At 42.2% G+C, this 26990-nt stretch overlaps 2 protein-coding genes across 6 annotated transcripts in view; one reads left to right on the forward strand and one right to left on the reverse strand.

Annotated features, from left to right (window-relative positions):
- Rtn3 (reticulon 3) overlaps positions 1 to 18686 on the reverse strand; it is a 69214-nt gene extending 50528 nt beyond the window's left edge. Inside the window, exon 1 of one of the 4 annotated variants that reach the window (XM_013514094.1) lies at positions 18588 to 18686. In XM_013514094.1, the coding sequence (XP_013369548.1) occupies positions 18588 to 18657 (70 nt within the window). In that variant the 5' untranslated portion in view covers positions 18658 to 18686. Of the gene's footprint in view, positions 1 to 6877; positions 7220 to 18587 lie in introns of those variants that run through there. The other 3 variants (XM_005384670.2, XM_013514095.1, XM_013514093.1) reach the window with 3 other exon arrangements.
- Positions 18687 to 18972: 286 nt separating this feature from the next.
- Positions 18973 to 26990, forward strand: part of Atl3 (atlastin GTPase 3) — a 47000-nt gene continuing 38982 nt past the window's right edge. The window contains exon 1 of one of the 2 annotated variants that reach the window (XM_005384672.2): positions 18973 to 19077. Coding sequence is in view for 1 of the 2 variants with exons in the window: in XM_005384671.2 (XP_005384728.1) it covers positions 19661 to 19706 (46 nt within the window). In the remaining variant the exon portion in view is untranslated. Of the gene's footprint in view, positions 19078 to 19436; positions 19707 to 26990 lie in introns of those variants that run through there. The other variant, XM_005384671.2, reaches the window with a different exon arrangement.

Consider the following 26990-nt stretch of genomic DNA (forward strand, 5'->3'; position numbering starts at 1 on the left):
AAAAAAAACAACAACAAAAAAAGAGAAAACTCAAACTGGGTATGGTGGTGCACAATTGTAATCCCAGCACTCAGGAGGCTGAGGCAGGAGGATCACTGTCAGTTTAAGGTCTGCCTGAGCTACACAGAAAGGTCAAGGCTAGCCTCAACTACATGGTGACAACCCCATCTCAAAACAAAACACAAAACAAATATTAAGTATTTCTACTTCACATGTAGATTGAGGACAATGCTCACTGCTGAAATGCACACCACAAAAGGGGTTCTGTATTAATTTTGCTTAACAAAAGTTTTCTGGAATTCCCTTCCATATATCCTGAAAGGCAAGGTGCCATACAGGAACAGATCAGGAAGTTCACAGGCACTCTTCCTAGTTATACTATGAAAACTTACTTACGAAAAGTCAAGTCAGTGGATTTGAGAAAACGGGTAAAATTATTTCTTTGAAATTTAAAGTATCACAAGATAGGCCTTCTGCTGATAATTTATTTCGCTCATCATGTACACAAACCTTATACATTATTTAGTTAAAGAGCTTCTCTTTGAAGCTGAAATACCGTAGAGTAACATTTCTCACACAAGTCACAGATATGTAGTGAAAGACTTCAATGATGCAATCATAAGCAATATTGATTAAAACTAAATTTATTTAGTAAATACACCTTTCAAAATATCTACCATATACCCTATTATCCAAAATAACTCTAGTAAAGCTGTTATGAATGAACAAAATACAGTGTGAGAAGTTGCTTTTCTAGACAACTTCTGAATGAACTGATTTTATCAACAAATACAAATTAGTAACTTTTATCTAAAAAGTTTTACTGGCTGGGCATGGTGGCGCATGCCTGTAATTCCAGAACTTGGGAGGCGAAGGCAGGAGGACTGCTGTTTGAGGCCAGCCCTAGCTGCACAGTGAATTGAAGGCCAGCTTGAACTGCATAACACACACATACACACACACACATAAAATTGTTTTTTAAAAAAAGGTTTACCATGAAATTGATATGCTTTTTCACAAGTCTGTACACATTTGTAGGCTAAACTCACCATTAACAGTAAAGTTGAACACAAGTCATAAACTAATATATACAGTAAATATACAGACTAACTCACTAACAGTGCTGTGGATGTAGCTCAGTGGTACAAGCACCTGCCTGGCAAGTGCAAGGTCCTGAGTTCAATTCCCAATGCCAAAACAACAATAACAACAACAACAACAACTCACTAACATTATGAAACTTTTTTTTTGTTTTTGTTTTTGTTTTGTTTTTGGTTTTTCTCCGGTACCGGGAACCGAACTCACGACCTTGCGCTTGCCAGGCAGGCGCTTTGCCGCTGAGCTAAATCCCCAGCCCCATGAAACTTTTTTGGAGTCTTTGTAATTCTTCTCAGAATTAAAGCAGTAAATTCTTGGGCTAGGGATATAGCTCAGGGGGACAAGTGCCTGCCTGGCAAGCAGAAGGTCCTCAATTCCATTCCCAGCACACACACACACACACACACAAAAAAAAAGGTAAATTCTGGACTACAGCTAATGAGAGGTGTTTTTCTACAGAATAAACTAACTCTTGGCTCATACAAACTGGAGATCTTAACTTTCCCTTCATGACATGTCACCAATTCCTTCAGCATCAAATTTCATTTTGCAAGTGCTTGAAACATGCACTGGATTAGATATCCTTATATCAGAGGATGAATAATTTCTTCATAGAATTCAAAGAAAGCATATTATTCTATTTTCAAACCACCTCTAAAACACTAGAAATAAAAACACTAATGCTCTTATCAGCAACTTTATCAACAACCCCCTGGAGATGTCAATTTAGGGTTAAGGTGCACCTGTTCAATATATATAGGCTACTTGTTTAATCTGATCAGACTGGTTAAATTACTTGGGAACATGACTCTAAAAGCAATAGCTTTGCTTTTTTTTTTTTTTTTTTTTTTTTTTTTTGTCTTTTTGAGACAATGTCTCACTGCAGTTCAGGCTGGCCTTGAGCTTACTCTGTAGCCCAGGCTGGTCTCAAACTTGCAACAATCCTCCTGCCTCAGCTTCCCCAGTGCTGGGATTATAGGCGTGTGTCGCCACACCTGGCTGGACTCTAAAAGCAACAGCTTTGAACAAAACTTTATTTCTGACAAATAAAAGTCAGTCTGTGAACATTTACACACCATACTATTGCAACCATTCTTACTGTCTCTTGCACTCTGGCTTTCACACTGACAAGGGTTAATAATGTTTCATAACTGTATTTATTATCGTTGGAAAGCTGCAGAGGACATTTAAACATACTGCTATCACACCAAGCCAGTTAGGAAACATCTTGGCTACCCACCACCTTTAACAAATCACCCGAGTGGAAAGGGGTGGCAGCTCTATGATATTAATGTTAAGGGTCACAAGGGAAACAGATTCACTTATGGAATTAAAAAACAAAAACTGTAAGAATCTTCTATATTAAGGAAGACTGTGATTTCTCACTTGTAATTCAACTGCTATTTTCTACATGCATATATGGTCTATACCTTGCAAATGTGTCAAATTCTAGGCAGTAGGTTTTTTGTTTGGTTTTTTCTTTTTTGGCATTAGGGAATGTTGAACCCACAGCAAGGCTGTATGACAGAGCCACATCCCCAGCCTAAGCATTGTTTTAAGGTCGCAAAGCAAATCTGTCTAGGTCACATGATCGCTACTTTTTCCTTCACTTTAATGGTACTATTATTTACTAAGCACTTACTATGGGCAAAAGCCCTTTACATGTGTTTAATTTTCACATCAATTATATAATCACCATACTAAATTTACTTAATTTAAGAAAATGAGGCTCAGGATGCACACAAGGTCACCCAATTGAAAGACAAAACTAGGACTGAAATATAGGTGTCTCTGGGACTTATAACATGTTTATCACCATATGACACAGCCACTGCTAATCTTGATACAAGTATAATACACAGATGATGTCAGCGTTCAACAGGGGGTCAGATTCCTTTTAATTTAAGGTTAAGATTGAAAATACAAATTACATGGTTACATCTGATTATCTATTAGAACAAAGGCAAAAATGATGCCTTAGGAAGAATACAGCCAGGTATAGTGGCGCACACCTGTAATCGCAGCCCTAGGGGAGGCTGAGGCAAGAGAACCGTTGCGAGTTCGAGACCAGCCTGGGCTACAAAGTGAGCTCAAGGCCAGCCTGAACTGCATAGTGAGACCCTGTCTGAAAAGGACAAAAAACAGGGGGCTGGGGATTTAGCTCAGCGGCACAGTGCCTGCCTGGCAAGTGCAAGGTTGTGAGTTCAATTCCCAATACCGGAAGAAAAGCAAAAAAAAAAAAAAAGGACACAAAACAGAACTAAACTTAAAGAATGAGGAAAAAATATTTAAAACAAAATCTTTTTTTCTTTTAATTGTTCAAACTCCTCTGCTTTGAGATAATGCCCATGAACAGATAAATGAAACATAGCTTTACTTTGGCATGATTTTCATAAGAGCAGTCTCTAACAAGTTAAAGTCAAATGTGCTGGCAGTGTAGCTCCCTGGCATGCACAAGGCCCTGGTGTGATCCCTAGCACCAGAAAAAAAAAAAAAAAAAAATCAGAATGTTATACAAACAATAAGCTATTGGCATCACTCTATCTTCTAAAACATTTTTAAAGTTCAGACAGTAGACATGTATGTAGACTTGATGTCTACAAATGGCAATTCCTTTTCTAAAAAAGAACACTATCTCAGTCTCTTCTACCTCAGCCTCCAATTTTTTTTCTTTCTTTCTTTTTTTTTTTTTTTTGAGTCAGGGTCTTGCTATGCAGTGCAGGCTGGCCTTAAACTCACTTATGTAGCCCAGGTTGGCCTCGAAATCATGGGTGATCTTCCTGCCTTAGCCTCCTGAGTGCTGGGACTACAGGCATGTGCCACCATGCCTAGCTCAAATTTCCACCTTTGAAGTCTGGTTTCCTAAAGGCAGAAATCTGGTAAGCCATGCTGGCCCCTGATCTCCTTCCCTATATGCACTATCCTGCTGACTGCAATGGACCAGAGTGTGCCGTCAATTGTTTTATATTTTGTGTAGAAAACTAGTATTTCTAAAATTACTGAACACGTCAGTCAAGACAAAATTGTTTTCTGCAGGTCACCCAAAGTGATCACTTACTAAAGCCAAGAAAAGCTTAGCTGAAAGAACATGAAGATGAAGGCTGACCACACCTGTGGATTTTGTTAAACAATCAAGGTATATTTCAGCAAATATCTCAATAAGTTAAATTCTGGATTAACAAAGTTTCTCTTATTTTCTCGATGCCAAAGCCTGAGACACTTCCTCTGTGAAGTGGAGATGCCACTTTGCAACAGGAAGGATTTCTTCAATAAAATGGTGACTTCATTGCAGTATCTTAAGATCAACTTTCATATTCAAGAAGTGATTTGATAAATGAGGGTCTTCTACTGGGCCCACCAAAACTGTACTAGTACTTTTAAAATAATATCAATACATGAGCAATAGATCAGAGTTTAAAATAAGAGTATCTACTTAGTATATTTCTCAGGTGCTCCTTTCTAGCTTGTACATTTGATGATTCACTCAACAAAAATTTATCAAGTACTATTATACATGTATCAGTGTTCTTAGTGTCAATGGTGGCAAAGTGCCTCCAGTTGGCCTAATATAAATTCCATAACAAAACTATACTAAGAAATAACAAGCAAATATTGAGGGGCTTAATAGTACTAGCAAAGTTTAATTCAAACCCATGTATTTAGAATGCCACTTCAGAATGTAAATTCAGCAAAATACCTAATTTCAGGTATTTTCAAAATACCTATACCTACTGCCTAGAATTTGACACATTTGCAAGGTATAGACCATATGCATAGAAAATAGCAGTTGAATTACAAGTGAGAAATCACAATCTTCCTTAATCTTTCCCATTACCATGAAGAGGGGAGAAAAAAACTTGCAAGGTAAAGGCAATATTAAATAAAAATTGTGACAAGGGTAAATAATACCACAAATACAAAACAAACAGAAGTATTGTGTATGCTATATCATTAATTATGTAAGCCAATTTAGTGTCCTCTTGGTGGTGGTGTTTGTGTCCGTGAACAAAACGTTTATTTCACTAGCCCACTAAGGAAGTCAATTCTTTCGTAACAGTGCATTAAAGGTGTAAAAATGTCAATTGCAAGCACAAAGTCCTGAGTTTGATTCCCGGTTAGCACCCCTGCAAAAAAGGTCGATTGTCGAATTATTCCACCATTTATTTATAAATGCCAGGACTAAATTTTAATTGCATGCCTGGTAACCAGAATGACTCAATACTTAACATCCACCTTATCTTGAGCACAAATGGCTGACTCCTAAATCTTAGGTCTGAATCAAAAACTGACAAGACTAAGCAAAAGGGTTAACAATGTGCAAAAGGGTTAACCAAACAGTAAGGAAGCAGAGCAAGTGATTAAAACCAAAAGACCAAATTGTTAAGTTATAGAGAGGCTGCTGTTCATTTGGACCTTAGCCCAGAATACAAAAAATTGGAGGAGAAATGCTGCTGGTTTGAAGTGATCCAGGTTTCGAATCTGCTGCCTCATTCCTTTATCTGTAGAAGCCTCTCCTGACAGTATATAAAAATGGCCATAACCACACTGGAAAAATCCAACAGGCCACCAAAGCCCTTCGGTGGAAATTCATTGTTAGAAAAACAGAGTATACCAGAAAATACTACGTTCTTTAGAAAGATCAACTCAAGAATCTGCCAAAGGAGACAATGAAATCTTTTAAGACCTCTGAAAATTCGTCCTTTGACCAAACGCATTTTTTTTTTCTTTCAAAGCTTCAATTCCTTTAAGAACCACCACCTGTCGGTGGTGCGTATTTTTCTCAGGAAGGCATCTGCACTGCAGATCTCTGCGCGAGGGGAGCTTGCCAGGCAGCTCCCACCAGTAAGCAGACGCACATACAATGGAAACTAACGAAGGCCTGCAGCTTCCCTCCTGGTTTTTCAGATGCGGGAGAAGGGGGTTCAACCAGCCCCTGCTTTGTCTGAATTTTCCCCTCCCCCTTTCTGCAGTAAACACGCGCTTTTGTGATACTGCGATCAATAACAGCCCACAGAAAACGTGAAATCAAAACACGTCGATGCCTTGGCATGACTCTATCTTCTAAAATATAAGCGGCTTCATAGCGTGTCCCCAGCCCCACGCCGTGCCCGTGAAAAGCTTGCTGTATTGTAAACGCAGCCACGCGAGGATCCATCTTGGACCCTCAGCGGCTCCCTCCCAAATCTTCCCTGAGCTATTCTCATCACGTCTCCTCTACCTCAGAGCCTCAGAAAAACCGGGCATTCAGAGTCTAGCTGAAAACAGTAAAGAAACGAGCCACAATGCTTTCATTAAACTTCCTCATTCTCCCCAGGGGCAAATAAAAATAATTTTTGGAGGAGTATTAGGCATGTCTGATTATGTCAACACCTGTCTGCAAACCTACCACGCAACCCTTTCACAAACCTCCCCTCAAAATCGTAATAATTCTTGTCTCCCACGACCCACCTTCCCTAGCCCTCTCAACCCCACTAGTCTTTCACTAAATCACCCAGGTTCCGCGGAGGGCTCTCCGGCCGCCCCGAACACAGCCCATCCCACGCACTGAGCAATTCTCCAAGGCATCCCACCTGCCGGGGCTCCGCGTTGATGCCCTCCCCGCCCCCAACCTGTTTTCTTCACACCCCGTTATTTCCTCATGGTCGGCAAGACCTTTCGCTCCCCTCCCCCTTTCCAAACATCGTCCCCGGGGGCTGACGCCCTCCCCGGAGCTCCCTCAGCCCCGGCCGCGTTCCCCGCGCCCTCCCTCTCCCGGGCGGGGGCTCCCGGCGCGCCTCACCCGCACAAGAGGAGCCGCAGCTCTTCGCCCCCAGGGCGGGGCAGGCTCCCGGGCTCCCGCCGCTGCCGGGCGCGGGCGGCTCGGCCCCGGAGGACGACGAGGAGACGGACGGGGACTGAGTGGCCGCCGACAACTCCGCCATGGCTGCAGAAGCAAGGGCGGGAGAGAGGTGAAGAGAGATGTGGGGCGGGAGAGAAGGAGGGGAAACAATAATCTGTCAGCTGGCTCTGCAAAGCCCCTTCACTCCGCCTGCTCAGAGGACAGACTCCAACACACTGACTCAGCCGAGCACAGCAAGCGAGGGAGTGAGAGCGCGCATGCGCACAAGGGACCCTAGAGCGGGAGGAGGGGGCGGGCAGAGCCGCGGAGGCGCGCAGCGGCGCAATGCGCAGACGCAAGAAATGTCCCTCAGCTGTCCTGCAGGGAAGGAGGGGCAAAATCTGCCTCACACCGCACCTCCAGCGGCTGGGGTGGGGCTCGCCCCTTGGGGCCCAGAAGGGGTGTGGCCAGGCAGTAAGTCCCGCCCACCACTGCGGCCGAAGGCCGGAGTCAGAGGCTGTGGCGCTGTATTTGTTCCGTAGGTCGTCTTGTGAATTTTGTTTCTTTTTTTTTGTCTTTTTGAGACAGGGTCTCGCTATGCATTTCAGGCTGGTTTGGAGCTCACTTTGTAGCCCAGGCTGTTCTCGAACTCGCAACGATCCTCCTGCCTCAGCCTCCCGAGTGCTGGGATTGTAGGCGTGTGCCATCATGCCCAGCTTATGAATGTTTTCGAGTGGGCAACTATATATTTAACGATGGAAGTTTGTCCGTGCTTCCATTAGCTGGAAATGATCTTTTCCATAAATTCCAGAGCCGACGTCTTTGACTGATGCCCTCCCGCTGAGACGCCAATGAAAAGCGCAAGCCACAGTGTAGTCCCCGCAGACAAGATGTTTTATGAACTTATCGGGATGTATCGTAATATCTCACCACGAGGCTGAGATAGCACCGTCCTGCGTTTGGTAGGTAGAGAAAGAAGCTGTACAGAATGAAAAATCATTACTCATTCCAGTCACATTGCAGTGCAGTCTCAAACCCTGCTGCATATTATCTTGTTGCTGTTCCCAAAGGGTCCACCTTCAATCTTAAGGTTGTCTTTTCCTTTGGGTAGGCTCTGAGATAGAGAAAACATTGGGGGTGGGGGCAAGCCTGAGCTATTGAAAGAAAAGCCAGGCAATAAGGACATCTAGCTGTGATTCTGGGGTAAAGGGTGAAAACATGAGTTATTAAAAACCCAGAATTAAAAAAAATCCAGAATAAGGCACAGATACATAATATTGCATTTTATTCATAACCCAAAAGGAATCCTTACTAGAAAATGTGTTTGAAACCGGTCATCTAGCTTATATTGGTTTTTGTTCATTTTTTGCTTCTAGGTTGCCTTGCCAAATTCAAAGCCCTTCCTTACATCTGGTCAAAATGTTTGAAAGGTGCATAATCCTTTTAAAAGGGGGATTGTATCCTAGATATAACAAAAATTGAGGCTGTAGGCTTTGTCGCTAAAGCAGCAATCGACCCAAACTGCAATTGCAGGTTTTGCAAATCCTGTAAAGATGTAACCTCAGAAATAACCAATCAGGCTGCCAGAGGGGAAAAGCAATCTGACCAGTGGAAATCTTCTAGAACAGGCTGTGGACCCATCTGCCCTTGACAGTAAGGTCAACTGAAGCCCAGACTGGGAGAAGGAGGAAAGGGAAAAACACAACACCCTGGCCTTTGCAAAGCTCTGAAAAGAGTACAGAAGAACATTTTCTTAAAATAACTTCATGGCAAGAATCTTACACTGGTATTTCCAGCATCAGCTGGGAGTGCAGCACTGTCCCATAGATAGTGAAGGGAAATTGAAGCCAATGTGATAACCAAGCCAATCATCTACTTTTTCTGAGAAATCTAGAATATTTTTTAATCTATGTCATCAAGTACTGGAAAGAAAATGAAAGATGCCAGTAGCTAAGCCTGACAACACTTGCCGGAAACTGCAGATGTGTGCTGAGAAAAAAGCCTATCTCCCTGCTATTCCTTTGTGCTGTTCTCTTGTTTGTTGTGCCAATTTGCCCGAGTCTGATTCTTCCTCTGGATATTTGTGTATTTGTATGTATGGTTTATTCTAGGAATGTTTACTGATCGTACTGTTGTGTATATGACACGATTTGGGGAAATTTAGAGGGACACAAAATATATACTATGTTTGTCCTATCTCCAATGAACTTATAAGCTAGCTTGGGCAAACATAAACTCACATAAAGATAAGTAGCCAAAACCTACCCAAAATAACACATAACCATACTGCTTTGGTTAGATGGCAAGTAAGTTGTATTAATTTAAAAGAGCAGGAGATATAGCTCAGTGGCACAAGCAGCTGCCTGACAAGTACAAGGTCATGAGTTCAAGTCCTGGTACCAAAAAAAAAAAAAAAAAAGAAAATTACTTTGGGGGCTAGGGATATAGCTCAGTGGCACAAGCGTCTGCCTGGCAAGTGCAAGGTCCTGAGTTCAATTCCTGGTACCAAAAAAAATACTAATTTAAAAGAGAAGCCACGTGTGATGGTGCACACCTGTAATCCCAGCACTCAGGAGGCTGAGGCAGGAGGATCACTTCGAGTTCAAGGCCAACCTGAGCTACACAGTGAAATACATTGTCTCAAAGAAAAAAAAAAAAAGAGAGAGAAAGGTTAAGGGTTAGGTAGCTCAGTGGTAGAGTGCATGCCATACTAGCATGCACAAGACCCTGGGTTCTATACCTAACAATACATATACATACACGCTACACATATCGGTTTTATGAAGAAGCTCAAAGGAGTTTGTAGAGGAGTTTGGCATTGTAAGAATATCCTTAACAGCAGAGAAAGATGATTTGAAGCAAACTCAGGAATTGCTTTTGTGCATTTATACGAAAGAGGCATCCTTCTGGGCACACAAGGCATACAAAAAACACCTCTCCCAGGCTGGCCTGTCTAGTAGAAAATGGCCTGGACCTGATCTCCACTTAACCTGCCCTTCCACAAGCTGCTGTGGTACAATGCACAGACTGCACAACTATATGGACTGGTTCCTGGAGTCTCAGAATGTGATACATATGTACGCTGAGTATGGTGGTGCATATATGGGAGGCTGAAGCAGAAGGACCACAAGTTCAACTCCAAGGCCAGCCTGGGCAATTTAGCAAAATCTTGTCTCAAAAGAGGGAGGTGGCCTGAGGGTATACTGCCCTTTCTTGTGGGAGGCCAGATAGGAGGATGAAAACCTAACTGGCCTCTCATGTGAGTGCTAGGTGAGTGCATACTGACATGATGCAGGAAAAATTAATACAGCTGAGATGCTGTATTTACTCAGATATGTACTATGGACAGTGGGCGAGAGATGAATCCTTTTTTACACTAATCGCTTGTGCCTGTGTCTGAGTGAATAAAGCTAAGGTGTGCCAGTCATTTGGGGCTCTTTGTCGAAAGGAGACAAGAGCCCCTTGGTGCCCACATTTTAACCTATTCTGTGTCTCTTTGTGTTTCATCTTTGTTGCCCCTTGGTCAGGTACAAGCTTGTAGGTTGGCCCCCAGCACCTACTGTTACTGGGTTTGATCCCCAGTACAGGGTTGGGGAGCTGGATGTGGTGGCACACACCTGTAATCCTAGCATTCAGGTTGAGGCAGGAGGATTGCTGCAAGTTCAAGGCCAGCCTGAGTGACATAGTGAGACTCTCAAATAAAAAAGAAAGAGAAAATTGTGACGTTCATTAGACTAAGTTGGGTGGAGGTAAGGGCTTGAAATGGGACAAGAGACTTTTGCTGTAATCCCTGCTCTGTGGAAAGCTGAGGCATGAGGATCACAAATTGAAGCCCAGCCTGGGCAATTTAGCAAGATCCTGTCTCAAAACAAACAATATAAAAGGGCTGGTAATGCAGTTCAGTGAGAAGGTCCTGGGTTCAGGGGCTGGGGATTTAGCTCAGTGGCATAGCGCCTGCCTGGCATGTGCGAGGTCGTGAGTTTGATTCCCAGTACCGGAAAAAAACCAAAAAAAAAAAAAAAAAGAGAGAAGGTCCCCCAGAACCAAAAAGGAGAGGGGAGAAGGATGGGGGAGAAAATTGAGGCTTTGTTTTAAAGCTAATGGGGATTCAGTGAAATTGAGCAGGGAGTCGCTCAGATGAGATTACCAGTTCATCCTAGAGTCTTTAAACTTAGCTATATCCCCAGGCCTTTTTTTTTTTTTTTTGAGACAAGGTCTTGCTAATTGCTCAACTTCCAGGCTGGGTTTAAATTTGTGATCCCCCTGCCTCAGCCTCCCAGAGAACTGGAATTACTGTTGTGTACCACCATGCCTAGATATAATTATTTTTTTTAAATTGAGACATAACATCTGTACTTCTTTATGGGGTATATTATGATAATTTGATATATGTGCACAATCACGATGTATAATCATCAAATCAGGGTTATAAACACTTGGAAATTTTTTTTTTTTGAGACAAGGTCTTGCTATATATAGTTCAGGCTGGCTTTGAACTCACTAGGTATCCCAGGCTGGCCTTGAATTCACAGTGATCCTCCTGCCTCCTGAGTGCTGGGATTACAGATGTGCACCACCATGCCTGGCACATTAATCATTTCCATGTGTTAGGAATTTTGTACTCTTCCAAGTATAGATTGTTTTAATCAATAGTTACCCAACTATGCTATAGATAACCCCCATTAATTCCTTTTCTCTATTTAGGTTTTGGTGCCTGTTATGTAACTTTTTCCATCTCTTCCACCCACAGACACTTCCCTGTCTCTAGTTATCTCTATGAGATGGACTTCTTTTTTTTGTTTGTTTGTTTGTTTGTTTTTTCCAGTACCAGGAATCAAACTCACGTCCTTGTGCTTGCCAGGCAGGTGCTGCGCCGCTGAGCTAAATTCCCAGCCCCGAGATGGGATTCTTAATTTCCACAAATTGGTGGGAACATATGGCATTTATCTTTCTGTACTGGACTTATGTCACTTAACATATTAACCTTCAATTCCATCCATGCCACTATAAATGACAGAATTCCATCCTTTTTTATAGCTGAATAGTATTTACATAGATATATATGTACATATCTCACATTTTCCTTCTCTATTCCTCTGTTGCTAGACATGTTGGTTGATTCCATGTCTTAGGTATAATTAGTGCAGCAAGAAACAAAGAAACAGAGAAGTGTACCTATCTCTTTGATGTACTGATTTCATTTTTTTTTTTTTTTTGGTTTTTCTTTTGGTTTTTCTCCGGTACCGGGAACCGAACTCACGACCTTGCGCTTGCCAGGCAAGTGCTTTGCCGCTGAGCTAAATCCCCAGCCCCTCATTTTTTTAAAATAAATACCCAGTAGGAATTGCTGGATCATATGGTAATTCTTTTTTTTTTTTTTGTATGTGTTCAGTTTCTTTTAATAATTTGATGTTTTATTAAAAATAAAAAATTCATAACAAAATAAGAGAATAATAATAATTAATATACTGCATATCATTATTCTCAAAGTAGTTACTCCAGGTACAAGACAGACACAAGAGATTCTCTTACGAAGAAGAAACAAACATAATAGCACAAAAAAACAGCAAGACAAAACATAATAGCACAAAACTTTCTTTTCAGTAAACTAAGAAAAACTAGTTAGTGTTCAGTTTTTTGAGTTCCTGATATCTTCTGGATATTAATCCTTTGGAAGAAGAGTTCACAAATAGTTTTACCCATTCTGGAGGATGTATTTTAACTCTGTAGGTTATTTCCTTTGATATGTAGAAGCTTCTTACATTTGTCTATTTTTACTTTTATTTCCTGTGCCTTTAGGGTCCTATCCAAAAAATCTTTGCTTTAAAAGATTGAACGTATTCAAATTCATATATACACATACACATACATATATGTGCAAAAATATATATACAGGGAAGGGGGGTATATCTCATTGATAACTTGCTTAACATATGCAACACCCTGGGTTTGATCCCCAGCACCACAAAACAAAACAAAAGGTTTATCCACAGTCACAAGTCAACATCAAGGCTGCCTTGTGAGAAATGCATTGCTGGGCACTTCATCCTTGTGGGGACACCATAGCATGTAGTTTTATAAACCTATATGGTATATTCATCTTGGCCTCTTGATGCAATCAAAACATGCAGTAAACAAGATGTATGAAGCCACTGTCAGCATGGTGTGCTGTTTTGTAGTAAACTTTTTGTGTCGTATAGTAAGTACATAAACCAGTAACATAGTTGTTTATTCTCATTATTATGTGCTGCACACACTTGGATGTACTATACTTTTTATTTTATTATAATTTTAGTGCATGTTGTACAAAATAAAAGATTTCATACTATTTTTTTCTTTCTTTATATTTTTATTTTTGAGACACGGTTTCTCTATGTCCTCCAGGCTAGCTTTGAACTCACTATGTAGCCCAAGCTGGCCTTGAACTTGTGGCAATCCTCCTGCTTCAGGGATTACAGTTGTGTACCACCATGCCTGGCTCATTATATTTTCATACATGCATAAAATGTGCTTTGATTCTACCCACCTTCCTGAATACTTTGTCTTATCCTCCTGCCTCTCCCAACACAATACTTTTGTAGGATTAATAGTTTAGTAAATTTATTTACACCAACATTACTGCATGAGAATGCTTTGTGCTACGATGTTAGGAAGGTTACCAACATCACTAGGTGATAGATAGTTTTCAACTCCATTATAATTTTGTGGGACTGCCCATGGTATATGCAGTCTCTCATGAACTGTAATGTCACTATGTTGTGTACGACTGTATTGTAAAGTAATTGTGTATCACTAACTTCTTCTATTCTTGTATAACACAGAGGTGAACACTACTAGAATCTTCCAGTGGTAAATATCTCCAAGGTGAATATAGAAAATCTATTTTTTTTTTTGAAGCATTAGCTGTGCTATTGGCTGGAACAGTAATAATGAATCGGCTGACAAGACCTGAAGCTTGTACTATGTTACCATGTTGACAGTCTAATAGTCAACTTTTTAATTTTATTTATTTAATTGTTGTTTTTTGAGACAGGGTCTTGCTGTGTAGTTCATGTTGGCCTTGAACTCATGGCAATCCTCCTTAACTCAGCTTCTCAAGTACTGGGGTTACAGGTGTGTATCACTATGGCTGCTATTTTTGTTTTTCTTTTTAAGAGGTAGAGTCTTAGTATGTTGTCCAGGTTGGTTCTGAAATCCTGAGCTCCCTGGCTCCTCCTGCTTTCGCCTCCTAAGTAGCTGGGATTACAGGCACACAGAAGCACAGAGTTGTTTGTTTACTTATTTACTTATTTATTTTTGTGGTATTGGGGATCAAATTCAGGGCTGCATATGCTATAAACATATAGTGTTCTATTGAGCTAGATTACTGGCTCAGCTACAGATATTTAAATGATGCCTGGATGTAGTATTCCACCAGTGCCTTCCAAGTACTTAAACATCAATCCTGCACACAGGTGGTAGGAGGCCAAACCGTGTTCTAGGACACCCCAAAGAGTCATATTTCGTTGGCTGTTTATCTCACAAGACTGTGAGTCTCTGGAGGACAGGGACAGGAATGTGTTTTATGCAGTGTTACTGCTTAGCATGATACCCAGAACTTAACAAATGCTCTAATTTTGGAAATCTTTGGAATCTGAGTCACAGTGGATGTCACTGCAGAAAACAAGTTTGCTTTTTTTTTTCCTTTCTTTCTTTTTTAATGGTACTGAGCATTGAACCCAGGGCTGTTGAACTGAGCTATACCCTCATTCCCCTTTTTACTTTTTGAGACAAAGTCTTGCTAAGGCACTAAGTTGCCTCAGCTCCCATATTTTTTGAGCTTCATAAAATACTTGATTATCTTAATTATGACTTTGTTTTATTTTTCCAAATAAATATGCTGCCAAGGATATAGCTCAGTGACACAGCACTTGCCTTACCTGCTTGAGGTCCTGGGTTTAATCCAAAGCACTGCAAAGCACAGCAAAACGAAAACAAAAAACTCTGACAGAATGAATGTGATGACTGCTGTGTTTTGAGCACTAACCATAATCAGTCATCATTGTCAAACACTTATATCTCATTTAACCCACAATTTTAGGTAAGTAATGGAATTAGTTTGTAGATGATGAAACAGTCACACAGGTTAAATAATTCACCCAAGACTGCACAGCCAGAAAGAATATAAGTCAAAATTCAAAGCCAGGTGAATCTGATCCTACATCCAATGGCTTTAATACTCAAATATGTATACATGTCAGCTATCTCAAGGAAAGCTCAACCTCAATTCAGAGGTGGCTGAAAACAGATTGTAATTAGTATCAATATTCAGCACTTTGTGTGTCCACTGTTTTGATAATCCTGGATATCTGAGAAGGAAACAATAACAAAACATGTTCTTTATTTACAAGGGTAGCTTCCTAGGCTGTGACTAATCCTAAAATCCATCTGTACTTTGTTGGTTCAAATGCCAGAAACTTCTTCAAAGTATAAGGAAGGCTGATGATATGCTGACACTGACCTTGATGATGTAATACTGAGATAGATATAATGCCAGCATTTGCTATTTACTTCCTGACAGAAGAGATTTTAGTGCAGCTTTATTGGAAGCCTTTAAAATAGAACAGTATATCCTGTTCCATAGTAAAAGTTTGGTATTTCATATTTAATATTAAACAAGTCAAGCCAGGCATGATGGCAAGGTAATCCCAGCACTCCAGAGGCTCCCAGAACAAGTGCAAGGCCAGCTTGGGTTATGTAGCAAGACCCTGTCTACAAAAACGAAAACAAACTGCCCCTTGAATATTTGTTTTTTTTTGTTTTTGTTTTTTTTTTCCTTCTGGTACAAGGAATTGAACTCATGACCTTGTGCTTGCCAGGCAGGTGCTGTGCCACTGAGCTAAATCCCCAGCGCCCCCCTCAAATATTAAAGCAATCAGAAAGTAGTCCCTGTTGGCACTGTCTGAGGTATTGGGTTATAGCTGTTTTGTTCAAAGCAGACAGAAAGGGCCCAGGGATATACCTCAGCGGCACAAGCGTCTGCCTGGCAAGTCAGGTTTCAGTCTGTACTCAACTGGCTCCAAGGCTGAGTGGCACGAAGCAGAGGGCTACAGTTCATGGTGGCTGAGAACAGCAAAGGCAGCAAGAACAAAAGGGAGGAGTGGCTGCAAGCAGCCTCTTTCTCTCCCTTACGTATGCAAACTATCCACTCCAGGGTGGGTATAGCACTCACACCCATAATCCCAGCATTGGACTATGGATCAATCAAATATCTAGAAGCCTGCCCCATGACTGCATGAGGATTTGGGGGGATGTACAGACATAAACCATAACAGTGGCAAACTCAGAAAGGAAGGGCCAAACTGGGCATGGTGATGCATGCTTATAATCCCAGCACTCGGGAGGCTGAGGCAGGAGGATCACTGTGAATTTGAGGCCAGCCTTGGATACATAGTGAGTTCAAGGCCAGCCTGAACTAGGTGTGGAGACCCTGTCTCAAAAACCAAAAAAAAAAAAAAAGAAAGGAATGGCCAAAGGCCAAGACTTATCACAAATGCAACACACTGCAAAAATTTTAAATTGCACACACTCTCCATTCCCCTTCTCTGTACTAGTTTCTCAATTTGATTTATGTTCTACTTTTTGTTTTATCCCTTCCCACAAGAATGTAAATTCCAAATGTAGAAAGTTTTTTTTTTTTTTTTTTTTTTTTTTTTTTTTTTGGTATGGGGAATCAAACTGAAAACAGGGAAGCATCTTAAATAAAGACAGCTCAGGCTTTTACATGTCCCTTATAGAACTTCAACAGACAGTGCTTACTCTGCCAGCTAGTTAGCTAGATTCTGTTCTGAAGACAGAGCTCTAGTTGTATGGACCAGTGGTGATGAACTGAGTTGTGATGGACTCAGTTGTGTGAACTCAGAGCTGATGCCCAGGGCAACTCTCTGGCACATCCCCAAAGGTTCCTCAGTGGAAGCTGAGTCCCAACAGCCCAGCGGGGTATCCAGCAGAAAAATCTCCTCAGCTATCATCCCACCTGCACTCTTTCAGTGATCTGGTATCCTCTGTCTCACAGTGACCAGAGGTGATGCTGTTAGAGCCCTTTCTTAAATCCTTCATTAAGGGTTGAGCTACAGGTTTGGACTTTTCTCTCTCTGCTATTAAGTTAGCAGCCCCAGTTTTTCTCCAACTTGCCAGTTTAACTTGAAAACTTCTTGATTAGACTGCCTCTCCCTCCAAAAGGTTGTGTTGAGGCAGCTTGCAACAACTGTTTCCCTTTAACAGGGGAAAACAGCTATCAGGAAAGCAATTTACACTTGTGCTTTACATATGCTAAGTGTTATAGTTGGGGTTTACAAGGGAACAATACAGGACATATAATTTATAAGATTATTTTATAATAGTCACCCAGAGAGTCATATACAAAGAGTACAGGAAATCTGTCCACACACTAAAGACCAAGAAATCCAGCTGAGGGTCTGGATCCCATGATAATGTCCTGTATGAGTCCCACTGAAGACCCAGAGCCCTTATAACAATCCCTCTGGAGTCCAATTGAAGGCCAAGAGCTGGTGACAATTGTTATGGTTTGTGTCTGGATGTCCCACAAAGCCTCATGCAGTCATGGGTGCACGTTTCTAGAGTTTATGATTGATCCATGATCCAATGCTGGGATTATGGGTGTGAGTGCTACACCCATCCTGGGCAGGTAGTTAACATACAGTATAAGGGAGGGAAAGAGGCTTGCTCTTCCCTCTCTGCCACTCCTCCATTTTGCTCTTGTTGCCTTTGCTGTCTTCTGTCACCATGAACTGTAGCCCTCTGCCTTGTGCCACTCTGCCTTGGAGCCAGCTGAGTACAGACTGAAACCTCCACAAACTTTGAGCTAAATAAACCTTAATTTGGGTGTCAGGTATTTTGTCTCAGCAAAGAGAGAAAAATAACTAAGACAGCCACATAATGCCACGTATGCTATAATCACCTCCTGCAGATCCTGCCTTTCACATACCCGGTATGAAATTTGTGTAATCTCTTTCCCTCATGTCTACTTCTAATTTCCCCTGGCCCAGTTGGCTTAGATCTAATCTAGATTTAAATCCAAGGCCTTCAAGATGGCATGCAAACAGTCGAGTTCGGGGAGAATCAGGAATGTTAGCGGAAAAGAAGTCAAAACAGGATCTCTTTAGGTATCTATCTTTTCACCTTTGGTCTAGGAAAATAAAAAATAGCTCAAGCGCTTGGCAAGGACTGCAGTATTGGCGAAACTTTTAGAACTTTCGATGATATAAACAGCCCACTGCAGCACTTGTGCCACAGGTTTGCCACCACTGGCCTAGCAGTAGCTGGGAAGAGGTTCTGAGCAGGTTGTACTTAAGACAAAGGCTGAAGGAAAAAGGGGGAGTCATTTGTTGTATGATTAAAGCAGTGGTTATGCCAAATGGCGGTGGTGGTGGTGGGGAAGGGACGCATTAGCCTCCTATAAACTCCGCCAGGTACTTATGCTCAACTACCACTCCCACCCTAACTACTCCAAAAAATTTTATTCCTTGTTTGGGGCAAATGATACCTTCTTAGATGTGACGTGTGTATGCAAGTATTTTCGGAGAACCTAATTTCATACTGATTCACTACACAGTTTTAAGTATGATTAAACAAACAGCTTGAAAGAAGGTTCTGTAAACTTGTCACTTACGAAAGACTGGCCATGGTTTAGGCTGGACAAAGACGATGGCTGCAGTCTTGCTGGAAGTTCTTAAATTCATCTATCAAGAAGGGCGGTGGTACTGGGCACGGTGGCACACGTCTGGAATCGCAGCAATTGCGAAGCTGAGGCAGGAGGATCGTCGTGAGTTCGAGGCCAGTCTGGGCTATCCAGTAACTTCAACGCCAGACTGAACTACACAGGAAACCCTATCTCAAAGAAACCACACACACACACACACACACACACACAAACAGTGCGTATCAGTCTTGGCCTGGAACAGGAATGGACGTGAGCGCGCGCGCGCGCGTGTGTGTGAAACGAGGACGACAGTGGTAATAAAGGCATGTCAGTCTCTCCTTGTGAAGTCAAAATCGTTAAAGACCCAGTGGGATTTACGTCACCCGGGACTGAGGATGCCTCTCTGCTGTCCCCCGTGGTTCCTGCGCTTTTAACACCGAAACCGTCTCAAGCGCCCCAGGTGGAATGGAACTGGGGAATGAACGGCCACCGCCCCGCCCGGCCCGGCCCGGCCCCTCCCGATTCCCACGTGAAGCGGCGGCGGCGGGAATCGTGGGCGGTCGGGCCTCGTCCCCAGCCCCGCCCGTCCTCCCAACGACGCCCGCTGGGAACTGTAGTTCTGTGGTCGAGGGCCCGCTCCGCTCTCTCCGCTTCCGCTCAGCCCCGGATGAGTCCGCAGAATGGGGGCCGCTAGCCGGGCTGAGAGAGCGCTGGACTACAATTCCCACCCGGCCACACACTTCACCCTGGTAGCCGGGGGCGCGCTCCCACGCACGCGCACACGCGCCGGGAGGTGGCGGGATTGAGCCGCGTGCGCTTTCCCGCCCGACCCGTCAGGGCGCCTGCCACGCCCCGGGCCGCCTGCAGCGTCTTGCCTCGGCGCCCTCGGCTGGCCTCCTCGCGCCTCCGCACGCCCCTCCTTTCACCAGTTAATCTGCGCGCCGGGGCCCCGCCCGTTTCCCGCCTCCGGCCCCTACTCGTCCCCGCCCTAGCCCGCCTCTCTCCTCCGCGCCCCTGCTGCTTCTGCTGAAGGCGGAGGCTCCATGTTGTCCCCTCAGCGAGCGGTAGCGGCTGCCTCGAGAGGAGAAGGTGAGGCGTCCACTTTACCCCGGACCCGCTGCGTGGCCACCCCTGCCTCCCTCCCCGCTTCGGCTCCGCGCTGACCACCCGCCCCTTCTCGGTCCCGGGGTGGGACTGCGCCGCCGCCGGTGTCTCTCGGGGCCAGGGGCTTCAGCTGGGGGCGGCGCCCGGCCGGGGGTGCCGGGGCCACGTCGGGCCGCGAACCCCTCCCTGCGCCGAGCCCTCGCGGCTCGGCCGAGCTCTGGCCTCGTTAACGGGCCGGGTGGAGCGGGAATGCGGATGCTCTGTGCCTAGTGCTGCAGGGCTGAGAAGCGTCCTTCGAGTTGCAAATTTTATTTTTATCTTAACGACCTTGAAGCACTGACAAGTATTAGGAAAGTTGTTTTTCCATCCACGCTTGTCACCATAAAGGGAGGTTCAAGAGAGTTGCCTTAGCTTGGCTTAGTAAATTCTCTGAGTAATTTGGTGCAGTACATTTTTTTTTGCTTTCCTGAAGACGTAAAACGTGGTAAAAGTGTTAAATAAAAACCACATAAGGAGTCACCGTAAATTCATGGATACGATTTCGCCTGTCATTTTACCTGGCTTTACTGTGTGTACGTCAGAAATTTCCCGAAATTTGAGTTGCGAAATTTAAAGGCAAAAGGGTCAAGAACGGTGTTGGAAGAATCTTTAAAAAGTTCTACTGAAATTTGAATACGAAATGGTTGTTTTGTAAAAGGTGAACGAAAAACTAGCGGAGTAAAACTTAATACGCGTTTTGGCTTAAGGTGGAGAAGCAGATTTTAAAAAGCACAACCTAGGGTTTAATCTGTCAGGCGTTCGGCGTTGCAAAATACGTATTGGGAATTTAAATATTTTTTTCTTTTTTCAGTTCGCACAGAAAATAGCCTGTACTCTAGAAATTCGTGTTGCACCTCTAATACCTGTAATACACTTTCTTTTTTTTTTTTTTTTTTTTTTTTTTTTCCGGTACCGGGAACCGAACTCACGACCTTGCGCTTGCCAGGCAGGCGCTTTTGCCACTGAGCTAAATCCCCAGCCCCTTGTAATATTTACTTTTGACACGTTTGATTGCAAAGGATCTTCTAATGATGAAGCTTTACTCTAGTCCGGAATCGTTTCATTACCTACAGTTTAGGATCTCATGTAATGTTCATAAATTAGGAAAAATAGTAGAAGACAGATATGTACTAGCATAATTTCTTTAGGGTTTGGTAAGTAAAGTTTATTTATTTTGCGGTACTGAAGAGTGAACCCAAGGCCTGGTGCTTGCTAGGCTAGACTTTTACCACTGAGCTATATGCCCTTACCCCTTATTTAGGTAAGTGTTTACAGATGTTTATTTTGATTGTCCTGTCTGTCTGTCTGCCTTTCTCTTTCTTTCCCTTTTTCTGTTTCAGTCTCTTTCCTTCTTTCTAGTAATCCGTAGAATAAAGGTTATATTCATGCTAATTCAAAATGAAATAAACTGCGCATGTGGTGCACACCTGTAACTCAGCACTCTGGGATGCTGAGGCCCCATGATAGTAAGTTTGAGTCTAGGCTGAGCAATTTTGTGATTTAGTGAGACCCTGTCTCAAAATAAGGCTGGGGATGTAGCCTAGTGTGAAGGCCCCGGATTCAATCCACAGTAGAGGTTGGGGTGGGGTTTTTGCATGAACAAGAAATGTAAAGCCCTCCAGTTCTCAGCTTGGTCACACACTGTCTTTAAAGATTTTCATGAAATATTTTAGGGCATCCTAGATGTCTATAAACTTGAGAACTGGTTTAGAATTTACATACAGTCATCTCTAGCCATGTCTGTTCAAAGTTACTTTATTTTATTTTTGCGGGAGGGAGTACCGGGAATCAAACTCAGGACTCATGCTTGCCAGACAGGCACTGGTGCCACTGAGCTAAATCCCCAGCCCCTGTTAAAAGTTCTTCATGGCCTTCGTGTTTCATATTAAGTTCAAATAACACAACCACACTGCTTTTTTTTTTTTTTTTTTTTTTTTTTAACTTTTCAATTTTATTTTGAGAAAGAGTCAGGCTAAATTGTCCTGGCTGGACTTCAACTCACTATGTGCCCAGGCTGCCCTCCAACTGTGGCGATCCTCCTGACTCAGCCTCCCTAGGGCTGGGATTACTTGTGTTGTCATACCTGGTAGTTTGTCTAAATTTTAAAACATTTTCCTGAGTTGTCTTTGAGTGCTTAGGAGCATATTTTTATATTCAAGACAGACATATTACATGTACATTATATATAATAACAACAATAGGGAAAAGAGGAAAGCCTTGCCGGGCGTGGTGGCCCACGCCTGTAATCCCAGCACTCGGGAGGCTGAGACAGGAGGATCATTTGGAGTTCAAGACCAGCCTGGGCTACAAAGTGAGTTCAAGGCCAGCCTGAACTGCATAGAGAGACCCTGTCTCAAAAAGACAAAAAAAAAAAGAGGAAAGCCTTTGTTCAAAAGAAAAGAAAATCTTTATTTTTATTTATTTTTAATTTTTATTTATTTAATTTTTTACATTAACAGTGGTCACTGTTCAAGGTTTATTTGGTATTGTAGTTGGTAGAAAAGAAAATCTTTCAGGGAACTTGCAATAGTTGCAAAAAAAACCTTTGTTCTATTTTTTTTAAATAGTTCTATTTTGTGTACTAGTATATAGTAAAGTTTTTTTTTTTTTTTTTTTTGGCTGTGGTGGTGCATACCTGTAATCCCAGCACTTGGGAGGCTGAGGCAGGAGGATCTTTGTGAGTTTGAGACCAGCCTGGGCTACAAAGTGAGCTCAAAGCCCTGCTGAACTGCATAGCAAGACCCTGTCTCAAAAAGACCAAAAAAAACACCAAACCTTTTTTTTGTTTGGTACCAAGAATGAAACTCACAACCTCACACTTTCCAGGCAGGAGGTCTAGTATTCTTATAGATAATTACTTATATTTGAATTTTTTTATAGGAAATATTTGTTTCTATAACTATTACTATTTATATTGAAAAGTTCTGTATGGATTTCTAAAAATGCTTTTTATTTGACTGTTTTGATTGTTAGAACTAGCCAGGCATATTTCACAGCTGGAGTATATTATAAGTTAGGAGATGGGCTATACTTTTTACTTATTTTTTATCTTTTTTGTTTTTTTGAGATAAGGTCTTACCCTATAGTCCAGGCTGGTCTTGAGCTCCCTATGTAGCCCAGGCTGGCTGCAAACTCTCGTCAGTCCTTCTGCCTCAACCTCCCAAGGGCTGGGATTACAGGTGTGTGCCACCACGCCCAGTTTGCTTTTCTTTTTTTTTTTTGTTTTTGGTTTTTCTCTGGTACCGGGAACCGAACTCACGACCTTGCACTTGCCAGGCAGGCGCTTTGCCGCTGAGCTAAATCCCCAGCCCCCCAGTTTGCTTTTTAAAAAAAATTCATTGGTGCATTTTAGGTATACATAATGAGCACTTTCTTCATAGAGAATTTGTACCTATACATGATATAACTTGGTTCTTTTTTTCCATTCCCGTACCCTCCTTTCAATCCCTCTTCCCCGTCTTATTTACAGAAGCTTTGCTTCCATTTTTCTTTCTTTTCTCATTTTTTTTCTTTTCCCTACCTTTCCCCTTCCCCCCTCCCTAGTTCCCCTTCCCATTTGAACATTTTCTTATTATTTCACAATATCTATTATACATTTTGGTCCTTATTTACACTTTGTTTCTCACACCAGAGAAACAAAATGATATTTATACATGTTTATTTCACTTAAGCATATGGTCTCAAAGTGCATCCATTTAGCTATAGATGGCCCAAGTTTATCCTTCTTTATGGCAGAGTAGTACTCCATTGTATTAAAAAAACCTCACATCTTCTTTACCCATTCATTGGTTGATGGGTATTTGGGCTATTTCTAAGATTTAGCTATTACAAACTGTGCTTCTATAAACATGAGTGTGATACTTTTAATTCTTTTGGGAAGATACCAAGAAGAGAAATAGCTGCGTCCAGTGGGACATCTAATCTTAGTTTTTTTGAGGTATCTCCACACTGCTTTCCACAGTGGTTGTGCCAGTCTACACTTCCACCAACAGTGGAAGTTTTTTTCTTTTTTTTTTTTTTTTGGTACTAGGAATTGAACTCAGGACCTGTGCTTACTAGATAGGCGCTTGTGTTGCTGAGCTGTATTCCTGGCCCCTCCAGTACCATATATTAAAGAGGCTTTATTCCAGTGAAGATGTTTGGCTCTTGTCAAAGATAAGGTGGCTAATCAAATGTGCTTCTTCTAATTTGTTCTGTTGATCCTTGGGGTGTGTATGTGTGTGTGTGTTTGCCAGTACCATGCTGTTTTTATCACAATAGCTTTGTGTATAATAGCTTTGTAGTATAATTTCAAGTCAGGGATTGTGATGCTCCCTGCCTTGCCCTTGTTGTCCAGAATTGCCTTTGCTATTCTAGGTCTTTTCTGGTTCCAGACATTTTAGAATTGTTTTTTTCTAATTCTGTGAGGTATACTGTTGGAATTTTGATCAAGATTGCATTAAATATGTATAATTTTGGAAGTAGGGCCACCTACTACATTGGTTCTTCTTACCCAAGAACAAGAGATATCTTTCCATTTTCTAATAGCTTCTTCAAAGGAGATAGAATTTATTGGTATAGTAGGCGGATAAGCAAAGGAGTGGAGTAAGTGCTTATGCCTTAAAATAATAAATTCATCCCAAGTAAATAATGCTAATTAAAAAAGCCTAGTTTGCAGGGTGTGATTGTGCATGCCTGTAATCCCAGCACTCGGGAGGCTGAGGCAGGAGGATCACTTCAAGTTCGAGACCAGCCTGGGCTACAAAGTGAGTTCAAGGCCAGCCTGAACTGCATAGTGAAACCCTGTATCAAAAAAAGACCCCCCCCCCAAAAAAAAAGCCTTATTTAACTGCAACGTAGCTAATTAAAGTCTTCAGTTAGCTATCTAGTTGATTTTTGGTGGTGGTCTGGTGTTTACGAAAGAGCAAATAAAATCCCTACTGAAAAAGAAAAAAAAAACACTACTTAATTCATTCTATTAACCCTTTTTTTTGTTTTTTTTCCCACCTGTGGTATGGCATAGCATTTTTTAGTTTTTTAAAATTCTAGTTTTAGCCGGGGATATAGCTCAGTGGCATAAGTGCTTGACTGGCAAGCCTGAGGTCATGAGTTCGATTCCCGGTACCAAAAAAAAAAAAATTTAGTTTTTACCAGGCAGGTGCTGTGCCACTGAACTATATCCCCTGCAAAATTTTAGTTTTTACTTACTGTTTTATGTTTATTTTTTGTAGTACTAGGGATCAAACCTCCTGAATGTTAGGCAAGTGCTCTACCACTGAACCATGTTCCCTGCCTGACATTACTTTTATTTGTTCTTAATTTTTAATTTTTATTGTTTTTGAGATAGGGTCACATCGTGTTGTTTAGGTTGGTCTTGAACTTCCGGACTTAGGTGATTCCCCTACTTCAGTGTCCTGAGTAGCTGGGACTACAGGTGTGTGCCACCTCCGTGGGCTTCTGACATTACAACTCTGTTCCTGCAAATTCTTTCTCTTTCTCTCTCTTTTCTCTTTCTCTTTCTCTTTCTCTTTCTCTTTCTCTTTCTCTTTCTCTTTCTCTTTCTCTTTCTCTCTTTTTTTCTCTTTCTCCTTTCCTCTCCTTTCCTCTCCTTCCCTCTCCTTCCCTCTCCTTCCCTCTCCTTCCCTCTCCTTCCCTCTCCTTCCCTCTCCTTCCCTCTCCTTCCCTCTCCTTCCCTCTCTCTCCTCTCTCTCCTCTCTCTCGGGGAGGGTTTAAGACAGAGTCTTGCTGTTTAGTTCAGGCTGGTCCCAAGGTGATTATCCTGTTTCAGCCATCCAAGTGCTGAGATTAGAGGTGTGTGGCACCACGCTCAGCTGTCCCTACATTTTCTGAGATTTCAGTAGTGTTTAAGCATAGTTCATCTGTTAATCTTTATGAATTCATGAAGTACGACAAAATTCTTAGTCAACAGAGAAAGGTGGGTTGTTTTTTTCTTCTTTCTTTCTTTTTTTTTTTTTTTTCCGGTACTGGGAATTAAACTCACAACCTTGCGCTTGCCAGGCAGGTGCTATACCGCTGAGCTAAATCCCCAGCCCCTAGAAGTGTGTGTGTTTGTTTGTTTTGAGACAGGGTCTGCGGTCTTTATCCTGGGCTGGCTTAGAACTTGTAGGGATTTTCCTTCTTGGCAGGAGTGATGGTATTACAGGTGTGCACCACCATGCTTGGCAAAAGTGTGGTTTTGTTTAGTATTCTGTGTTAAGGCACAAAGATTTTCTACAACAGAAAAAAAACTTTAATTAGAATATAAAATTTCCCTAAGATTGTGGTCAGTAGGTTTTACATAGTGTTTGCACTATAACAGTCTACACATATATGTGTGTCTGTGGGCACATTAGTCTCATAAGCCAAAATGGAATTCTATATATATAAACACCCGTTCACCCAGCGTCAGATGAACCACACCTAGCAGTTTTAGAGTTGGGAGGGGGCTTGGTATACTACTTGTCCTTGCATATGTGATTTTTTTTTCTTTGTGAATCAAGAATTGTAATGACTGCCAGCCTAGACAAGGGATGAAAATGTTATGCCTCTGTTTTTGGGTGTGTTCTTCTTGCCCTTTAGAGAATGTGGTATTTCAAAAGGAGGCTGGAAAACTCAGATCATAACTCTACTGTGAATCATACATCGTGTTCAAGAAAGTGTTTCTATAACTTTAGGTACTTGCTTTTTAAGAATTCTCTGGACAGTAAAAATGAGCTCTGAGGCTGGTTGTACCCCAGTATTTTAGATTGAGTCTTGCTTTATGGTGCAGGCTGGCCTCACACTCTCAGTCCTCCTGCCCCTACCTCCCAAGTGCTGGAATTAACAGGCATGCATCACCGTGCCAGTCTTTACTGAAGGATCTTAAAGGTGCTCTTTGCCCCCGTGGGACTTTTAGAATTGACTGGGACTTTTAGAATTGACTAGAGACATTTTTGGGTGTCACAACCTGGCGGAATACCACTGTTATCTACTGGGTACAGGCCAGGGATATTGCTACATATTGTATAATACTTAGGAACCCCTCACCCCCACCTTGCATGCCAAAGCAAAGTTATCTAGTTACAAATGTCTTTTTTTGTTTGTATTTTGAGATAGGGTCTTGCTTCGTAGTTTAAACTGCCCTTGAACTCACTACCTAGCCTGGTTGGCTTGGATCGCACAGTAATCCTCTGTCTCCACTTACTGAATGCTGGGATTACAGGTGTGCACCACTCTGCCCAGTGGCCACAAATGTCAGTAGTGGCAAAGTTG

This window comes from Chinchilla lanigera, unplaced genomic scaffold, assembly GCF_000276665.1.
Source record: "Chinchilla lanigera isolate Chin_1 unplaced genomic scaffold, ChiLan1.0 scaffold00021, whole genome shotgun sequence".
Taxonomy (NCBI): Eukaryota; Metazoa; Chordata; class Mammalia; order Rodentia; family Chinchillidae; genus Chinchilla; species Chinchilla lanigera.